At 36.9% G+C, this 22,281-nt stretch overlaps 1 protein-coding gene across 1 annotated transcript in view; it reads right to left on the reverse strand.

Annotated features, from left to right (window-relative positions):
- Positions 1–1,635: 1,635 nt before the first annotated feature.
- Positions 1,636–22,281, reverse strand: part of RAB1A (RAB1A, member RAS oncogene family) — a 30,983-nt gene continuing 10,337 nt past the window's right edge. Inside the window, exons 2-6 of the mRNA XM_027072335.2 lie at positions 13,988–14,060; positions 9,469–9,564; positions 5,587–5,682; positions 3,918–4,049; positions 1,636–3,440 (exon numbers count right to left, since the gene is read on the reverse strand). Of these exons, the coding sequence (XP_026928136.1) occupies positions 3,243–3,440; positions 3,918–4,049; positions 5,587–5,682; positions 9,469–9,564; positions 13,988–14,060 (595 nt within the window). The 3' untranslated portion in view covers positions 1,636–3,242. The remainder of the gene's footprint in view (positions 3,441–3,917; positions 4,050–5,586; positions 5,683–9,468; positions 9,565–13,987; positions 14,061–22,281) is intronic.

Below are 22,281 nucleotides of genomic sequence, written 5' to 3' on the forward strand. Positions count from 1 at the left end.
GGCCTTTGTTCTTTTAATTTTTTTTAATGTTTATTTTTGAGAGAAGGACCGAGTATATGTGCATGAGCGGGGGAGGTGCAGAGAGAGAATCCCAAGCAAGCTCCGCACTGTCAGAGCCGGACGTGGGCCTTGATCTCATGAACTGAGCCAAACCAGGTGCCCCTAATGGCCTCTGTTCTTGAATTGATCTATTTTCTCTTCTCTTTGTGGCTATAAATTGGTACGTGCCTTTCTACTGAGTGTTACGGGGTAGCCCTGAGGCGTTAAACCCACTTATTTGCTAGTATATGAGAGACAGTTTCTATTAGGTTCACCAAAAAACCTAAGATGACAACCCTACAGAAACTGACTGGCCAATGATACAGCAACTGAATGCTGAGTATGCCATTCTGTTCCCATCCAGCCTAATAATTACCAGCTTCACCTGATAGGAATTTTCAGAGTATTTTATTTCGGAATAACCCGTTTCCCAGGAAAGTATTACTTTACTTAGAAATAGGATCTAAGATACTTTTGTTTATCTCCTTTGAAATAAGGTGTGACTGAAGATACTCGGGACCTAGCTATGAATGCCACTGAAGAGTATCAACAGAACCATTAATTATATCTTTAGCAGTGCTTATAAGCAGTTTAAGACCACCTTGAAGACTCAGGTTGAAATCGTTTCATCCCAGGAAGGTGCTGCCAGCAGCATTTCCATGGGCAAACGTGGCAGGGTCAGACTCGCAGAGAGCCCGGCTGGCCACTGCACTGACTGCAGTTGGTACACATGAGCCTGAAGGACAGCATTAGCTTGCACTGACATAGCCATAGTTACCTGTCGTAAACTTTCCTAGTAGTCCCTTTAAATCAGTAGAATTGAAGTCCACGGGAAGTGGTAGTACTAAGAGCTGGACTGGTGGTTTCGAGCCCTGGGTTCGTGTTGCAGCTCCATGGCTAGGCTCATCTGCAGATAGGAGACAGTATCAATACAGGGCTGTTTTTCAGCTTAACTGGGGACATAAAGTAGGGTTGACCTAAAAGATGCTGCAGTGGCAGCATGCATGCTAAAGGCAATTTCAGTCGCAAGTCAAAGAACGGGACATTTTGCTCAGGCCAGAATAGCTATCGTTCTGCAAGGACTTCCCAGAGATTGTAACCAATCAGGCTTAGAACACTTCCCTTATTCCCACAGCTGATTCATGGAAGCCACTGACATTAAAATATGACAAGTGGGAATTCCCCTTATTAAATGAACAAATTATTACTTGAAGCGTTTGTACTCGGAGACATCTTGCGGGAAGCCCAGTCTTGACTGCTGTGGGGGAAAGAACACTAGATTTTCAGACCTAAATAAGTATGTAAATATGCTTACATCTTAAAATAAGTTCATGTAATGTTTCTTGCTAGCTCACCAGTAAGCTGACAGTTGGAACAGCTTGCTGTATAAACTGAAGTGCACAGCATCACACTAACGTTTGTATTATTCATCTGTTTTAGGAAATAGCTTCTGAATTCTTTCCCCCTCTATACGGTATCAGGCAAAAAACAAACTTCCGAAAAAAACACAACTTCACCCACATAACTGTTGGTAACTTGAGGGATTTTTCAGTTGCCTTATGCGAGGATGAATAGATCCAACAAGCACATCTATAATACAAAGTAAACTATGATTTTATTGTGAAATTCTCAGATGGAAAATTAAATTGAATATTCTGTCCATTTCATTTTACAGTAATCTTACCACTTATTTTTGTACCATGTATTTCAATTGCCTGTTCAGTGAAAATAAAGAAACCTATCATTTTTGGCTTGTTTTTAGTTAAAATTTTATCACTGGATTAAAGATCCCACCGTAAAATGTGTTGCCAACAGCCACATCCCAAGCGCCTAAGAATGTTTTGGCTGCTATTTCAACCCCAAGGAAACCATCTCTGACTTTACCACCTCAAAATGCCATCGTTAGCAAAAGATTTTTGTTTCCCACAATAAAAACAAATCTTAGGCTCTTTAACAAAATTTTTCACATGTGCAAAATTCCACTGAAATAAATACATTGTTTTCATTTATCATTCCCACCCTGCATTTGTGTTCTTGGTTAATTTTTAGGGATATGATTCCTAAAATTAGGGCAATCAATAGTAAATTTCCTGCTTTCTACTTTAATGCTTTAACTCTCCTCCAACCTAAATTATACAGTTGTGGAGGATAAGATAGTTGACATCTGACTCAGAGCACTGAAGAAACAGTATCAGCACACAACATTAGTCTGATCACTTGCCAGTTAGGAAAAATGTGCTGCTTTTCACCTCTACCGCAGAAGAATTAACAAAAATGTTGATCGATGAAGCCATTTCAAATGGTTTTCGAGAAGGATCAGAGACTAGATAGCATACATTCTAAACTTGTTTTCCATATAATTTAGTCTCCCTGAACCACTAAGCCTGGTTAAATCCCCATACAGCACAGAAGCCTCCCTAGGTCATTTACTGGATATATTATCTGAAAAGCATATTGGATGCTGCTCTAAGATAGGTCTACAGTGCCCTGGTTGCACACACAAATGGCTGTTTTGAGTATAATGCAAGGCTCTATTTCCCTTTAACCATAAGAATTAAAACAATACTTATCACCATACAGTTTGATATTACTTCCAATAAGTACAATATTTATTAAACATATCTTCAGTTGTTTTGTTACATAGTGTGCAACAAATTACAATATTCTGCAGCCACAAATTATATGCAGAGTATGAAGAAACTATTAATCAGATAGTGTAATCTTTCCATTTATAACTCTACAAGGAAAAACTAGCAAATCAGATCTTACATATAACATCTCACTAAACTTTATGCATGGAAAGTGACAGACACTGGTTGTGCTGTTTGATACAAAATGGCTGAACTTCATCTTCAGAAGACTAAACCTGACATCTAAACATGCCAATATAAACATCAAAACAAAATATATTCTAACCAACCACGGGAAACAGTCTGGTATCAGGAAAGCAACAAGGATTACACACATTATTTTATAAACCAGCACACAAAGGTTTAAAACAGTTCTGAAAATGAAGTTAGCTGTCTTGAGTCAAGGGAATAAAAAAAAAGTCAGTATTGACCATTTACAATCTCTGACCTTTGTGGAGACGGTAAGAATCTGTTGTAGTGCAGCTACATACAGTACAATTCAGGCAATTTTGTTTTTTTCACTTGGGTTCAGATTGCAAATTCATTGCTGTGAGAGAAGGGCGGAGGCAAATTTTAGCAGCAACCTCCACCTGACTGCTTGACCGGAGTGCTCTGAATTTTAACATTGGACTTCTCTGCACCACCAGCTGTTGCTCCAGGACCCATTCGCTTTTTAATCTCAGCTGCCATCGTCATGAAAGACTGTTCTACATTCGTTGCATTCTTAGCACTGGTTTCCAAAAATGGAATTCCAAGGGAATCTGCAAATTCCTAAGAGAATAGTAAGGTTTAATTAACACAAAGTTTCTTCCACTTAGTGCATTTCTGTCATCTGAAACGGGGAGTGAAGGAAGGACTAAGTTTGCTGAATCCGAAAAGACACTACGTGAACTGCCATTATCAGCATATGCTACTGCACGTATTATTTTTTTAAAGTTTTTATTTACTTTGAGAGAAGGCAAGTGTGGCAGAGGCAGAGAGGAGGACAAAGAGAATCCCAAGCAGGTTCTGCGCTATCAGTGCAGAGCCTGACACGGGGCTCAATTTCACAAAACATGAGATCACGACCTGAGCAGAAATCAAGAGTTGGGTGCTTAACCGACTGAGCCACCAGATAGATGCCTCTCCAGTGCATGTATTTTAAAAGCTGTAAATGGTTGTGGCTGTTGTGGGACTCCATACCCATACATAAATAATTCAAACTGAACACCTTCAAATGCAGTTTGAAAAATCAAACTTGAAACATACCTTTGCTGTTGTGTAGTCTACTACTTTCTTTGTGGTCAGATCGCATTTGTTCCCTACCAACAACTTGTTGACGTTTTCACTGGCATAACGGTCTATTTCCTGCAGCCACTGTTTAACATTATTGAAGGACTCCTAAGAAGACAGACATTTTTAAGAATGATCATACAGTCTGGACACAACTGCTCTAAATAAGCACGTAAAAACAGAAGTGTCTTTCCTGGCCTGAGAAGTAGACAAGTCTAGCTACAAAACAGTAACTAAAGTGCTGGGAAGAAAGTGAAGTGATATATTACAAAGACTATACATATATGCATAAGACATTAGAATGTGAAAGCTTAAAGGAGGGAAATACAGTTCATCATTAAACTACAGTCAGATCTGTTTTGGAATAAACAACTTAAAAGCACCTACAAAATCTTGTGTTTTGACATTTGATCAAATTTTAGTTTATGAACAAGAGAGCCTACCTAAAGTGTTAATACTAGAGATGTCAAAAGGTATTATTAAATAAATGAGTCCAAGGTAAAGATGCTTGTTTCCTTTCCCACAAACCTATTTAGGGGAAGGAGATTTTCTTATTTAAGTATTTCATGGTAATGACTAGAGACATTTTTAATTAGCACTTCTTTGTTTTCCTGTTGATACTACTCCCCCAATATTTCTAATGGCATGGACTCTATAAAGTCTATGATTCTAGTTATCTAATTAGCTATGATTTCATAGTTGAGATGAGACTTAACATTTGACGCAAGAAAAACAAATCCTAATTTTCAAAGTTTATTTTTCATACTTTGATAGAAAAAAGAGACCCTGAAATTTTCTTTTTGATCAAAAGAACAATGATGGCCCTCAGACCACATTATTCACACCTTCTCTACACCCTCCTTCCTACCTTCTTGTAACAGCTAATTTTTAGATCCTCATGGTCCTCTTAAAAGAATCGTCCTCTAGCTCATCCTATTTCTGAACCACATCCTGCAGACGCAGAGATCTCTAATCTTGCTTTTGGCAACTCTGAGACGTCTAAATTACTAGCAAATTGCTGCTAAGTAATTAGTAATTAGTAATTGTTAAAACCAAGAACACAGTATACACCAAACAATCCACAGCTCCCTATGAACTCTTGTCGGAATGATCAGTTATTAGTCCATAATAAATATAAGCAGAGTCCCTTGCAAGCAAATGTAAAACCAATTACTAAGTTTTCTATTTGCTAAAGGAAAATATAAAATTTTGATTGGTCAATTTATTAGTATAACAGAGGGGAGAAAAGTAACAATATACCTGTTGTTCTTTTTTAAAGTACTGCTTTAAAATACGTATTTTTTAATGTTTATTTTATTTTTGAGAGAGGGAAAGAGAGGAGGGGAAGGGGCGACAGAAGATCCAAAGCAGGCTGCACACTGACAGCTGAGAGAGAGCCTGTGGGGCTCGAGCTCATGAACTGTGAGATTATGATCTGAGCTAAAGTCGGACACTCAACCAACCGAGCTACCCAGGTGCCTCTAAAATAAATGTTTTTTATGTGACTCATTTATTTGGGAGTGGACAAAGTATTCTGCCCTATAAATAATACTGATGCCAAATACACGAAGTAAGAGAATCTGGTATTTATCCAATAGTAACCTCCTACTTTGTCACTGTAACACGACTTCCTCCTGGAACTTACCTGATCTGTCACATCATACACAACTATGATGCCATGGGCTCCTCTGTAATAACTGGAGGTGATTGTTCGGAATCTTTCTTGGCCTGCTGTGTCCCACTATTATAAAACAATCAAGAAATCCAAACAGTTCCATTAAATAAGAGGTGGGGGAAAGGGCAGGAAGGAGAACAGTTTTGTTTACGCAGCTTTGGAGATTATCAAGATTTGACATGGGAACGTTAACCCTCAATGCTCACACTACTAGATTGCATGGTAATTGCCAAATACCTGAAGGTTCAGGATGAAAAGGTTGTGCCAATACTTCAGCTTGTGGTAATGCTCCAGATGAGTTCTTTGAGTCACAGACTATATGTCATTCTCTTGATATTCCTTCCTACAGCCTTAGCACTGTGCAAGGCATTTAGTATGAAGGCGGACAGGTTGACCTGATTAGGAAAGCTAGTAGCCTAACACCTCTTGAACAGTATACTCTCACAAATAAGACAAAATCACTTGTTAGGACATTTTACCTTCATGGAAAAGCACTGAAAGGACCTAATTCAGATAACTACTAGTCACGATAGCACTTTAACCATCTCAGGAAGATACTATCTCAGTCCTGGGAAAAACAGTGTAAAGATGATTCTAAATACTTTTAGAAAACTCATTTTAAGAGCCATTTGCCACACTTCAACCATATAGACTCAAACAATGAAAACAAATGCTTATGTTGTTACATTAAGATTCTGGGTTTAAAAGACTAATTGTTAAAAATATCAAGAGGCAAACTCAATGGTTAGATTTTAAAAGCCTTGGTTTTAAGAAAAACAGTAAGTTTGTGTGAATTGCTCCTAGTCAATGACATCTTCTTGAAATATGTGTGTAATCAGAATAGCTACCTACCCCACTAAAAGCACCTGGCAAAAATAACACCTTGACTGATGGGGAAATAGCAAAATGGGAATTGTTACCATTGAAAACAAAAACCAAAAACGGACTTGATGCCTAAAGCAAGTGGAGATTAACATGCAACAGCCTTTAAATTAAGGGAGGGAATTGTAAAGTTTTGGATTATATAGCTCATGAATTATACACTGATCTCCATTAGTGTCTTAAATGGCAAAACTAAAGGTTCAGGAGCACTCAGTGAAATCACTTCCTTTTTTAAAGAGCCAGCCCAAATAGGGCTGTTGAAAACAAGTTACAATTTTGGGGAAATGTGAATACAGCTCGGATATTAAGAGAATATTATGGCAGTAGTGTCAATTTTGTTAGATGTGAAAGTGGTGAAAATAGTAAAACAGAGATGCATACTCAAGTATTTTTGGAGTAAAATATGTCTGTAATTTAGCATGCTCCAGTAATAAAAAGAAAAAAAAAAAAAGATGTTAAAACTGTTAATCTAAGGCAAACTAAAAAAAGTCACCACAGCTTCATTACCTTTTTTGTCCAAAGTACTAAGCTGGAGCGTGCAGAAGACTATTTAGATATGCTGTGCAAGTAAGGAGTCTCAAAGTCTTTCAAGATATCCATGGAGAAACAAGAACTTTGGAGTCACACCAACCTGACTTCCAATCTAGGTTCCTGGTTATTTAACACTAGGGAGAGTCACTTAACAGTTTCCTCATCTACAGATCACCTTATAGAACTGCTAAAAGGTTTAAATGAACCGATGTTTATAAACTGCCTAGCCTGACTATAGAAGCTGCTCAACAAAATCTTAGCTCCCTTTTCCACCAGCCCTTTCACTAACATAGCAAAGTTAGACAAGAAAAGGAAGCAATTGTTTCTGAATAAATGCTAACAAATAACTGTGACTGTCGAAGCAATGACGTCCAAAGAGTAAAATTTCTGCTCTCCTTGCCACTCTGAAAACTCCTGAGTTTTCATCCTAACAGTACCTACCGTCCTCTCTAATTGATCACCCTTAGTATATAATTCTCATAACCCCTCATAATCACAGGGTAACTGATTTTTCCATATTTGTCTTTCCCACTGAAATGGAATCTCCTCCTATGGAACTCTGTTTCCTTCATCTCTATAACCTCATATCTATTTTTGAATGGATTAATTATGAGGAAAGGGCATGAGTCCTGAAGTGCAGGAGAGGGGGAAAAAAATTCAGAGTCCAAATCAAAAGAAAACTTAGCCCATGTAGCCCACACTGGCTAGACTCTTATCTCATATTTGATTTTAGGAATCATACCTTAATAAAAGGCACTTCTATCATGCAAGAGTGATCCAAATTGTGAAAGGTTCTGGAAGCATGCTTCCAGAAAGGAATGACTGACTTCAGAGGTAGAAGGTTGTGATAAGACCAATCTAAAGAGCGCAGGTTGCCAACAGAAAACAAATTAATCGTGTTTAGGCAGCTCCAAAAGGCAGAGGAGTAAGAGAAATTAAAGGAAACTGGCTTTAGCTCAACATAAAGAAACAATCAGAAGTTATTTATAAACAGAACTAGCTGCTTCCCAGAAGTGTTCAAAAAAAAGGACACCAGATAGCAAAAGGAAATTCCTACTGAAGATGAAAGGAAGACTGAATGACCTGTAAGATGCCTTCTAGCCCAGTAAAGTCATAATAAATGAATGTTTCACAAATAGACATTCAAAGCTTACCGAGACCAGTGATCACACATGACATAATCATTTCACACCAGTAATTAGATTAGAGGCTTGAGTACTTCTTTTTTGAAACAGTCTTTGTGCTACCAAGTATAAAGTTGGCACTCCACATACAATGGGAAAAATCAATATAGAAGGTAATCTGTTCACTGGTGGAAAGTATTTAAAGCTATTGCTATCAAAGGCAGATAAGAAAAGGGAGCAACTAAAAAAACAAGAAGGAATCAAACATCCATTTATTTGGGTATGTCACATCACCAGTAACATTTACATAATGCCCAGAAGTTTTTACAAAGGCCTTTCGCACACATTATTGTATCCACATACACAGAGCTACTGGGTCTGGTTCTCACCAACTACCTTACGAGTTAGTAAATCAAGTATCATCATGGTCATAGAAGAGGGAAGTCCCAGGAAAAAGGTTGAAGTGAGTTAAATACACAACTGACTAGTGAATACCGGAACGAAGACAATAAATCCAAGTTTTCTTTCTGACTCCAAATCCAGAAAAGCAGCAGTCATTGGTTTTCTACACCAACACCAAAAGATACTCAGAAATTAATGTTTTTAAAGACCACTGATGTGTACACTGGCAGTACCCAGACCCATACAAAGCCGATATAACTGAACTACCACAACTGCCTACTTTTAATTCGGGGTTGGGGATGGAAGGATGGATGAGCGGACTAGGATGCCACAAGGGCACCAAATACTGAAAAAAGGGAGCAATGAGTCACTCGGTTCTGCCAGTAACTGTGGGCAAGTCATTAAATCTCTTGGCGTTAATTTTCTGAGCTATGAAACATGTTAGAAAAGCTAAGTTCCTTTCCAATAAAATTGTTTCTACAGAGTTGGTACATATAAACTAATAAATACAAAAGAACTAAATAAAACTCCTCATCTAAGCCACATATGAAGACCCTCTCCTACGTTTCTTTTAATGTTCCACAGTATTCAGCACGGTAAGGCATCAGAAAATACTCAAACTACTTTCACTATTAGGACAAGGTAAACTTCAACTTAGACCCCCCTTCCTCCCGCCCCCTGATAAAAACACAAGAAAAGGAACTAGGACCAAGTCTGACTTAAAACGTATTTCTCTGCTTTATGAACAGAAAATTCAATTAGGAAGGTAATCTTAGAGAAAACGTTTTTAACCTAAACAATTCTGATACTCCCACTCTACCACAGGTACATGAGATTCTGAAGATCATAACAAATACATTCTAAATTTACCAAAATAATTTCCAAAACAAATTCTAGTCTAAAAATGACTTACTATTTGAAGCTTGATTGTTTTCCCATCTAACTCTATAGTTCTTATTTTGAAATCCACACCAATTGTGCTGATGTAGCTTTCTGTATATGTATCATCCTAAAGGGAAAAAAAGTTAATAAAATTAATGTTCAATAAAGTAAATAAGAAAATACAATTTCAACTTTTATCTATAAAGTTGATAAAGTTTATAAAGCATAACATGTTGAGAACAGCTACTCCATCCCAATACTCAGTTTGCGTTCTGATTACAACGCACTATTTAATAGTTTCTTCTTAGGATTTTCTTAACAGCTGTTCTTTAATTTTATCAAACATCTGTTTGCAAATTCTTTACATACATCATATAGAAAAAGGTTTCATATTTTTAATGATTACAAGTGATGTTTCTAATTGTTAATCAGCAGAACACTCATTCCCCTCCGTGACCCTCCATCCAATATATTCGCCACAAAGGAAGGAGGTCCTTCTCTTCTTCCATTTTTGTAGAAGTCAATTTTATTTCCTAGTTATGACTTTTAAAAGCTTGTGCAACCATCACCATTATTTAATTGCGGAACATTTTTATCACCCCAAGAGGAAACTCTGTCCCAGTAGCAGTCACTCTTCATTTCCTCCTCTCCCCCAGACCCCAGAAACCACTACTAATCCACTTTATGTCCCTGTGGCTTTGTGTATTCTGGACATTCATGTGAGTGGAATCATGTATATGTGGCTTTTTATGTCTAGCTTCCTTCACTCAGGATAAAGTTTTCAAGGTTCATTCATATTACAGCATGTACCAGTACTTTATTCCTTTCTATGGCTGAGTATAGTTCATTGTACGGATATAAGCCATTTTGTCATCCATCGATCAGTTGATGGACATTTGGGTTGTTTCCACATTTTGGCTATTACGAATAATGTTGCTTTATGAACACCTATGCACAAGTTTTTGCATGAACAATGTTTAACTCAATAAACTTTTAAAATTATACCTATTTTTCTCAAGTATCTGCCATGACATTTTATTTAGAATGGAAACAAAACTTTTTTTTTCTCTTTAACCGAAAATGTTTGTGAAAAGATATGTGAAAGGAGAGATCAAGCTATCACCACCTAAACTCACTGAATAATCTTAGCAAGCATAAGGTAACTCCTATGAAGTATTCTGCCAACAAAGATGGGCCTAAATCTATTAAGAGCAGCCCTGTCAAACAGAACTTTCTTTGATGATGGATAGGTTCTACAAACTGCTAGTCAATACAGTTACCATTAAGCTAATGGAGAACAAGGAACTGAATTGTAAATTTTATGCATTTTTAATTAATTTAAATTCAAGTGACTACATGGGGCTCATAGCTACCATAAAAACAGCATGGTTCTGGGGCTTCCAATTACTGTAACAAGAAGGATAAAGGAACAAGTTTTAAGACACCACAAAAAAGCAAAGTGACAAATCTAAAATGTTGGAAAATCTATGTGACAACTACCCAGGTTCTGCAAAAAGTAAAAGACATAAATAAAAAAGGAGGTTGGAACAACTTAGATGAAGCAGCAAACAACCAAATGGAATGTATAGAACATGCTTGAATCCTGATTCAAACCAACTGTGACACCACATTTCTGAGACAATCTGGGATATTTATTCATTTTGTAAGCTCACAATAGCACTGTTACTTTATAAAATGTCCAGTTTTTCTTTAAGATTTTATTTTTAAGTAATTTCCACACCCAATGTGGGGCTCCAACTCACAACCCCGAGATCAAGAGTTGCATGCTCCACCAAGCTGAGCCAGCCAGGTGCCCCGCAAAATGTCCAGTTTTTAGACATGCACGGTATGTGAGATCAAGCCCTACATCAGGCTCACACTGACAATATGGAGCCTCCTTGGGATTCTCTCTTCCCTCTCTCTGTCCCTCCCCAGCTCGTGCACACTCTCTCAAAATGAACAAACGTTTTAAAAATCTTATTTGTTTTTAAGTGATTGTCTAATAAATATCAGATACTACAGAAAGTGGACAGAGAACAAAATGAGCGCAATGAACATTCACTTAGCACTCCTACATGATAGATGCTTTGTTGGAAATACTTACGAATGCTTTGTTAGAATTCTTATAAATCCCTACATGTGCCTTATTTGCATGCCTCTGAGCCACTGCACATGTTCTTCCTTCTGTCCAAATTTTCAACATCTCTCTCTGCATACCTCCTAATCCCCAGTCCCCGGGTTACAATTTTTATTCATTCTTCAATTCTGAGCTCAGGCAATACTGACTGTCCAAACATTCCTCAACTTCCTTGGCCAATTCTTAGAGTTTCTTCCCTCTGTGCTCCCATAGCTTATTATACATTTTTTTTTTTAGTTTATTTGGAGAGTGAGCGAGTGTGCAAGAGCAGGGGAGGGGCAGAGAGAGAATCCCAAGCAGGCTCCACACTGTCAGTGCAGAGCCCAATGCAGAGCTCAAACTCACAAACTGCAGAGACCATGACCTGAGCCGAAATCAACAATCAGATACTTAACCAACTGAGCCGCCCAGGTGTCCCTGTACATTTCTTTATTATACGTTTTGCAGCTCATCTCTATTCTAGGGGCCCAGGAATCAGTATTCTCTTAAATGCTTAAATGCTACCATGTAGGTGGGTAGTACTGAAACCTGTGGCTTAGATCAACAGGCATCCCAGAGAGGATTTTCTTTGAAACAGACACCTCAGGCTATAACCATTTTCATCAAGAGATGCCAGATTCTTCCCACATACCCAGGATTACTGATTTACTATTATGGATGATTCCTGATTTTAATATTTGCCAATTTAATAAAAAGTACTACCTAATTTTAAAGTCTTTAACTACAAATAAAATTGAACTTTTGTCAATTTTTATTGCTTCTTTTGTGAACTGCTCACTCATGTTATTTGCCCATATTCCCATTATGACAAATACCCTTTTCATACTAATATGTACATTTGCTTTATATATTGAGAATATCCCCTCCTCATGTATATTTTTTTGCTAGTATCACTGGTTTTTTAACACTTTTAAGTGCTTGACATTAATTTTAATGCAATCAAATTAATAATCTTTTCTTTCCTGATTTGTTTCCATATTAGGAAATATTTTCACACAAGATAAAGAGCCACCTATGTTCTATTCTAGTAGTTCCTTAGAATAAAACATAGGTGGCTCTTTAGCTGGGTTCCTTGGTTTCATTAACTGTTTTATATGTATATACACATATACATATATATATATAACATATATTTTAAGTAGTATTAATACTGTCAATCAGAAAAGTCAAGTATGACATGCTGTCAAGTTCACAGTGAATTTCAAGTTTTCTAAATTTCTAATTTTCCCCTGAAAGCTTAAATTTCATTACATACAGCAAATGCTATCAGTTATTTTCCTTGAAATGACAGTCTCAGTACATTGGAGAAAATGTCTGCCCAATACCACCAAATTCTACATAACTACAGTTTGTCAGCTGTTCTTTCAAGTAAGAAACAAGTGAAAAGAAAAAGAAAAAAGGAGCTAGTTCAGCTCACAACTCAAACAACTATACAAGTGTTTTTATTTTCCTCAAGACAACCAACATACTTCAGTCTGCAGTTCAAGTGCTTTATATGTTCTCCTCATTTTTTCACACAGAATATTTTAAAAAGAATACTCAAGGACCAAGACTTTTAAAAATTAATCATTTTCACTGTTTTCATCAAAGACACTCTTAAGTGAAAATCACCCCCTGACCCCCCTGCCACCATCCCATGAGTAAATACAAGTAAATACTTTGACTAGAGTACAGTTTGGCACTTAGCACTGCCTTGATGTGGTGCTAAGGCACCAGAGGTTTTACCCACCACTGCATTTGCATCATCAGAGCAAATGTCAACACGGTGAAAAAGGCAAATGTCTTTTGTCTTAATACTAAGTAAATACTTAGTTAGTAAATACTAATGGCTTAGTATTATTAGGATAAAAGTTTTAATCTCATGGACCCTCTGAGAAAGTCTTGATGATCCCCAGGGGTCTTTGGACCATACTCTGAGAACCAATGACCTAGACAGTGAGAAGGAAAACATGCTAAATTTGAAGGCAGTTGATAAAGACTATGGAAGACTGTGGATTCTATTCAGTAGGTTCAAAGTTACATATCTGTTTGTGAAGTGTAGCATACAGACTATGCCATTGTCAAAAAAAAGAAAAAAGAAAAAAAAAAGTGTACCAGGCCTTGCTCTTTCTTTTTTTATCCTACTAAAATTTTACTTGAAGATTCATTTTTCATCAAGTCACTTAAACACAAGCCAACTATTTGAACTCTACCAAGAGCGTTAGACATTCTAACTTTATAATCACACTTTGCTGAATTTCTTTTAAAATCAAGAGCTTAAGAGTCCAACATATCACTGGGAATGTATACTTGGAGACTTTCAAATATATAAATTGAGGAAGAACTACTTTATTCTAAATAAAATTGTTTAATCCTTTGACTACCTAGAAAACACAGCATAAACTTCTTTAAAGGCATTTCAATTTCAACTTACTGCAAACCTAAGGAGGAGGCAAGACTTTCCAACCCCAGAGTCGCCAATCAGAAGTAACTTGAATAAATAATCACTGCAAAAAAAAAAAAAAGAAAATCACATTAATAAAATGCATACCGCACTGTAGGCTCTACAACCAAAATATAAGCCAAGAATAATAGCTCACTTGAGGACTCCTGAAAAGCCTGTGAATGGCTTCAGAAGCCAAAACTGCAACCAAAAGCAAAAGCCCTTTTCATGAATCACTGAATAGGACACAATTCTATAAAAGTAAGACAGGCAATGCCACACGTGATCTCTATCAGTGAACTTCTACTTCCAAGGAAAGAATGAAAGGAAATATAATTTCCTTTATTTATGAAACATAAATCTCTCCTTCAAATTTCAAGATCAGATTATTTCATAGCAATCCTCCAACAAAGGGGCTTTTATGTTCCTTTCCTAACATCCACCTGGAATTCTACCCTTAAAAAAAAAAAAAAGAATCATTAACTTCTGAAACCTGTATTAAAAATATTTTAGACTAGAGACACCTGGGTGGCTCAACTGGTTAGGCATCTGACTCCTGGTTTTGGCTCAGGCCATGATCTCATGGTTTGTGAGTTCGAGCCCCACTTCAGGCTCTGCACTATCAGTGCTTGGGAGTCTCCCTCTCCGTCTCTCTGCCCCTCCCCTGCTCTCTCTCAAAATAAATAAATAAACTTTAAAAAAAATAAAAATATTTTAGACAAGATTGGTAAAATCAAACGCTGCTTATGTCAACACACTTTACCAACATTCTAAGTTTGATATTTAAAGCATTCTTCAGAAAATGCTGAAAGCTAGGTTCTATTTATGTACATGAAACTGCCAGGACTAACTAAAAAACCAGCCCCAGGGATTCCTTCACGGAGCAGGATTCCTTCCTGGACCAGATGGCCTCCATACTGCCCAGTCCCTCATACCTCCCTTCTAACTCAGACTACTTCTGTGTTAAGAATTTCAAAAAAAAAAAAAAAAAAAAAAAAAAATCCAGAATTTGTAGATTTTTTTTAAAGAAAATCTATTCATAATTTTCAGTTCTGTCCTTTGTGATTTTAAAAGATGATACTTGCAAAGGGAAACAAAAGCAAAAATGAACTATTGGGACCTCATCAAAATAAAACCTTCTGCACAGCGAAGGAAACAATCAGCAAAACTAAAAGGCAACCGACAGAATGGGAAGATATTTGCAAACGACGTATCAGATAAAGGGTCAGTATCCAAAATCTATAAAGAACTTCTCAAACTCAACACCCAAAAAGCAAATAATCCAGTGAAGAAATGGGCAAGAGACATGAATAGACACTTCTCCAAAGAAGACATCCAGATGGCCAACTGACACATGAAAAACTGCTCAACATCACTCATCATCAGGGAAATACAAATCAAAAACACAATGAGTTACCACCTCACACCTGTCAGAATGGCTAACATTAACAACTCAGGCAACAACAGATGTTGGCGAGGATGTGGAGAAAGAGGATCTCTTTTGCACTGCTGGTGGCAATGCAAACTGGTGCGGCCACTCTGGAAAACAGTATGGAGGGTTCTCAAAAAATTAAAAATAGAACTACCCTATGACCCAGCAATTGCACTACTAGGTATTTATCCAAAAGATACAGAAGTGCTGTTTCGAAGGGGCACACACACCCCAATGTTTATAGCATTGTATGGAAAGATCATACAAATGGAAAGATCTTTTCCAAAGTATGGAAAGATCCCAAATGTCCGTCGATGGATGAATGGATAAAGAAGAGGTGGTGTATGTATGGTGGTAGGTATATATATACATACACAATGGAGTATTACTTGGCAATCAATAAGAATGAAATCTTGCCATTTGCAACTACGTGGATGGAACTAGAGGGTATTATGCTAAGCGAAATCAGTCAGTCAAAGAAAGACAAATATCATATGACTGCACTCATTTGAGGACTTTAAGAAACAAAACAGATGAACACAAGGGAAGCAAAAATAATATAAAAACAGGGAGGGGGACAAAACATAAGAGACTCTTAAATATGGAGAACAAATGGTTACTGGAAGGGTTGTTGGAGGGGGGATGGGCTAAACGGGTAAGGGGCATTAAGAAATCTACTCCTGAAATCATTGTCGCACTATATGCTAACATGGATGTAAATTTAAAAAATAAAATTTTTAAAAATGATACACTTAAAGCGAAACCCAAATATCACAATTTAAATTTAGATTGCAATTATTTAAATGTAAGCAATATGTAAAACGTTCAGAAGTGATTATCTCTGTAGATATCCATCAACTGCTACTTAGGTTTACACAGTGATTATGTATTACCTAAAATGTTTTTCTAGTTTTACCAAGTTATCACAGTACACTTATTGTCCCTAATTATATCTGAAAAAAAAAATTTTAAAAATCCAAAGTGCCCTACTCAGCAACAAAATAAAAATCATAGAAGGAAACAAGAAGCTCTTAAGTCATAAAGGGGATTTAAGCACAGGATGAACTAATAAATAATTAACATCCTTTCCAGTTTGAGATACTGAAGAAAAAAGGAGGGGAAGGGAATAATGACTGTAAAATTTACCCATAATAAATAATACTGAACTGACGTTAGTACTACTGACATCCTGCTTAGACCAAATAAAATTTTTTTTTAAGTTTATTATTTATTTTTAGAGAGAGAGAGACAGAGCACGCGCACATACGTGCATAAGCAGGGGACGGGCAGAGAGAGAGAGAGAGAGAGAGAGAGAGAGAGAGAGAGAGAAAGAATCACAAGCAGGCTCCGCACAGCCAATGCAGAGCCCAACATGGGACTCAAAACCTCAAACTGCAAGATCATGACCTGAGCTGAAATCAAGAGTCGGATGCTTAACTGACTGAGCCACCCAGGCGCCCAAGACCAAATAAATTCTTAAGAATGATGAACATTAGCAATGAGTACATGTTAACAATTTACATTGCAGTTAGCAAGAATAATCACACCACTGATACTATTTTACTTAGCTTTTAACAGAAATTTAGACACAACAAATGCCCTGAAATCACCAATCTCCCAGAGCACAGTGCCAGGCATCCAGTGAACACTGAATTAACACCCCCTGAATCAGCTGTATTGGACCCTGTTACAATAAAAGACAGCACTGGGCCACAAATGTTGCCTGAATACTGTTCATTACCTTAAAGATCAACTTTCTCTATTTCAGCATAAACATAAAGCTGGAAAAAAACAAGAATGCTTCCTAAGTGTGTTACAAATTACATTACGGCTAAAAGAAATTAACAGTTAATTTTCTAAAAATCAACTTTTTCAATTATCACATTCTTTTTAACTTTTACAGTGTTATTTTAAAACAGTTAATTTGGGGCGCCTGGGTGGAGCAGTCGGTTAAGCGTCCGACTTCAGCCAGGTCACGATCTCGCGGTCCGTGAGTTCGAGCCCCGCGTTGGGCTCTGGGCTGATGGCTCAGAGCCTGGAGCCTGTTTCCGATTCTGTGTCTCCCTGTCTCTCTGCCCCTCCCCCGGTCATGCTCTGTCTCTCTCTGTCCGAAAAATAAATAAACGTTGAAAAAAAAAAATTTAAAACAGTTAATTTATGAGTTTCTGATAATTTACAGTTCACAGCTATTATAAATAATATGAACAGTTGAGCACTCTTCTCTGCAATGAGCTAATCACTGGAAAAAGTAAAAACTTCTTCCAGTTTTACTAACATGACAAGAGACTTGGAGGAGAATGGCAAACAAAATCAAACTCACAAACTTCTTCCTCTTACTGAATACACATACCTGGAGAGTGTGATCAATAGCACATTACTTGCATTGGAACATTTAAAATTACCTACTACTGTAGTAGCTTATTTCTAAATTATTAATATACCAAATGTTCAAGAGAATTCAGAGATTCGAGACTGCTTAAAGATATGTCTCTAACTATAATTTACAAAACAGAACACAGTAAAAATGCTGACAAACACAAAAATCTATAATTAGAAAGCACGAGGTGACAATTCTGGTATAGAGTCAAGAACAGTTTAGCAAATGTGTTTTCATTTATTCCCCAAGAATTTGGATTTTCAGTTTACAATATAATTTTGACCAGAGTGCAAAAAAAATAGATTATTCTAGTTCAGAAATCTATAGAGTTACAAAATCACCACATTCTTCTAAATTAGATTTTCTAATTTCAGTTCAGGTCATGACCTCATGGTCCTGAGATCAAGTCCCTGGTTCCTGGTTGGCTCCATATTGGGCATGAGACCCTGCTTAAGATTCTCTCTCTCCCTTTGCCCCTCCCCTGCTCAGACACTCACTCTCTCTCTCTCAAAAAAAAGAAAATCCATTTCCTTAATTGCCTTCATTTCACAGACATACCTGTGAGTATGAAGATAAACTAACTTACTCATCTATATATCCAAAAATCTGGCATTGTACCTTTTACAAAGCATGTGCTAAGAGACCAGAGAACATTTTAAATTTGCATTTTTAATCAGGTCTCTTTTGTTGTGAGACACAACTAAAGAAGATCTATGGCCATCCTTGATTAACATTTTGGCAAAATCCTAGGGCTAAAAAATGGATGGGGACACGGCATGTTAAAAGGACACAGGAACCAACAGAAAGTTCCCTCACTGGCCAAGGAAGAATAACCTGAACCACAAAATAAACCATGTATTGGGTTATAGGCCAATGAATAAAATAAACAACCATGAGTTCATACTGGTATCAATTATTAAATAAATAACTGGGAGATCAATCTTCCTTATAGGAGTCCAAATAATACATGTAGAAGGAATAAGAGAAGTAGAAAATCATCAATAGATCACCACAGTAATAACTGCTACAGGCAAAATCCAACAATGACTTCTAAAATTTGCAGGTGAAACTTTAAGGAGAAACAGGATATATACATGGCCTCAAAGTATGTCCCCTCAAATATTTATTACTGTGGTGGCTTTAACTTTGCCCACAAATTCTTCGAATACTCCTCCATCTAGAAGATGGACTTAATTCCCTTCTGTTGAGTGTGCGCTCTTAAAGACTGCTTTCTAAGAGTATGGAAAGGGAAATATAGTAACTTCACAATGGAGGAACCAGACAGACACCACCTTAACTGATTAAGGTGAGTATCATCAGTAAGAAGTCACGCTGATTTCATGTACCTTCTGATACAATGTGATGAGTAGAGTGCTCCGCCTCTAAGGTATCTTCTCCAAGTCCATAACCCCAGTTTAATCATGAGAAAACATCAGACAAATTAAAATCGAAGGACATTCTACAAAATATCTAATAGCACTCTTCGAAAGTGTGAAGATCATGAAAAACAGAAGACTGAGAAAAACACAGACTGAAGAAGGCTAACATGTATAACAGGTAATTCCAACATGGTATCCTGGACTGGATTCTATAATAGAAAATGGACATTAAGAGAAAAACTAGAGAAACTACAATAAAAGTCTATAGTTTAGTTAATAATGTACCAATGTTAATTTCTTTTTTTTTTATAATTTTTTTTAACGTGTATTTATTTTTGAGACAGAGAGAGACAGAGCATGAATGGGGGAGGGTCAGAGAGAGAGGGAGACACAGAATCCAAAGCAGGCTCCAGCCTCTGAGCTGTTGGCTCCAGGCTCTGAGCTGTTAGCAGAGGCCGACGCAGGGCTCAAACTCATGGACCGCGAGATCATGACCTGAGCCAAAGTCAGAAGCTCAACCGACTGAGCCACCCAGGCGCCCCTAATGTTAATTTCTTAATTTTGATAAATGTACTTTGGTATGCAAGATGTTAATATTAGGGGAGGCTAAGTGAAGGATATACAGGAATTCTCTGTACTATTCTTACAACTCTTCTATAAATATATTTCAAAACAAAAAGATTTTTAAAAAACCACAAAGTAGGGGCGCTTGGATGGCTCAGTTGGTTAAGCGTCCGGCTTCAGCTCAGGTTATGATCTCAGTTTGTGAGTTCAAGGCCCACACTGGGCTCTGCTGTCAGCACAAAGCCCACTTCAGATACTCCGTCTCCCCTCTCTGCCCCTCCCCTGTGCGTGCTCTCTTTCTCTCTCTCTCTCTCAAAAATAAACATTAAAAAATAACATAATAAAAAAATAAAAACAGGATAAATACAAAGATGGAAGGAGTAAAATATTTTTTGAAAAAACACTAAGTATGAGGACATTAGTGAAATGGGCACAGAATAACAATCTCTTTGAAAAGCTATCTCCTGGGGCACCTGGGTGGCTCAGTCGATCATGCATCCAACTTTAGCTCAGGTCATGATCTCACGGTTTGTGGGGCTGGTTTGTGGGTTTGAGCCCCGTGTCAGGCTCTCTGCTGACAGCCTGGGGCCTGGAGCCTGCTTCAGATTCTGTTTCTCCCCCTCTCTCTGTTTCTCCTGTGGTCACACTCTGTCTCTCTCTCTCTCAAAAATAAACATTTAAAAAAAAATTTTTTTAAGAAAAAGAAAAGCTAGCTGTTATTTTTTAAACATAAGAGACATATTTTGTGTTTTCTCAAGTTAAATCAACAAATCAGAAATCTTGCTGGAATCTACAAAATAAAGACTTAAAAGGTGCTTTTGAGGCACAAGTATTAGAGAAAACTCTTGAACTTATATTAACATGAGCAAAGATTACATTTTAATTTAAACAGGAGATAATTCAGTGAGAAAGCAAAGACAGTTAAGGTAGACTGACAGATTAAGGCTGGATAGAAAGAGACAGATTCAGGGAAATAAACAGCCTTTAACTAATGGGTGGTGGGGCATCAAAGATAACGGCGACTGAAAAAAAAATTCTTTCACTATCTCCTGTAAGTCAATTCATGGTCTACTTCAGCAATATTGGAAATTCTCTATTTCCATTATTTATGATCTGATTATAATCTTGATACCTCTGCCATTTTTGCATGCAAGCACTAACAGATAATTTTCTGTATTTTTAAAAAAGTCCCTATTGTGAGAACATGATTATACTTTAAAAAAGTTACAAAAACAAACTTTGGTTCAAAATTCTACTTAGGTAAAGTGGTTTCCTTCTCATGAAGTTACCACACTGTACATAAAATACGTAGTAAGGGATGAATCCACTTCTGTCTGAATCTAAAATGCCACCGGGAGGGGCGCCTGGGTGGCTCAGCTGGTTAAGCTTATGTCATGATCTTGCCATTCCCAAGTTCCAGCCCCGAGTCAGGCTCTGTGCTGACAGCTCAAAGCCTGGAGCCTGCTTCAGTTTCGGTGTCTCCCTCTCTCTCTCTGCCCCACCCCCACTCATGCTCTGTCTCTCAAAAATAAATAAACATTAATAATAAAAATAAAATAAAATGCTACTGGGAATTCTAAAACCTGTAGAGACTGTTTATGTGAAACAGTTGTGAAAAGATTACATTTTGTTTAGTATAATTCATTTCCCACTTTTGTTTTTAAAAAATGTTCACATACATAAAAGATTTGGGAGAAAATGGACACTTCTAAATTTTAGGATTACAACTGATACTACCTTCTTTACTTTTTTCACAGTCTGCAATAAATACATATTACTCTTATAACAAAAAACAAATTATTTGAGAGGAAGAAAAGTTTTAATCAGAGGTTTTTTCCAAAGACTTAACACCTCTGCAAGTTCATCCAGCATTACTACCATAACATAAATGATTTCTAAATAGGTAGAGCAGAGTCAAGATAGCACTGGCACATTCCCAATATAGCCACAAGTATATGAAGTCAATTTTTTGGATTAAATAAGAATAAACATTTTTCTTTTATGAAATAAAATTTAGATTACCAAACATAGGTCATATGTAAGAGAAAGCTGACTGACATTAACACAACTTTCAATATTCCACCCTCTGGAAACATACCAAGGAAGAAAAGACAAAAGCAAAACAATTGGCTATAATATAAAGTCGTTTTTATCCACACAGTACTCCCAAAATACAAACTTCATGTCACCTATATCTTAGAAAAGGCGTACTATTTTTAAAAGTTCAGTGGAAAGTAAATGTGTTTTTCATCCAGAGCAAATTCCCTTGAGAAAGGTAGAATGTTATTCTACCTTCTTTATAAATGTCATACTTGAAAATAACCTAAGCTCACATAAAAAATTTAAAACAAAATTATGACTATGATATTATGACACAGTGGCCAAATTTTAATTCACTATTAAACTATACACTGTTCTATTAGACTCTAGGGTATGGAATGATTAATAAAAACTTGGGCTGCAGTTAACTGTGTCTGACATCAACTTTTCTTCTTCACTTTTTTAATGTTTTATTTTTGAGAGAGAGAGAGAG

The sequence above is a fragment of the Acinonyx jubatus genome, chromosome A3 (assembly GCF_027475565.1).
Source record: "Acinonyx jubatus isolate Ajub_Pintada_27869175 chromosome A3, VMU_Ajub_asm_v1.0, whole genome shotgun sequence".
Taxonomy (NCBI): Eukaryota; Metazoa; Chordata; class Mammalia; order Carnivora; family Felidae; genus Acinonyx; species Acinonyx jubatus.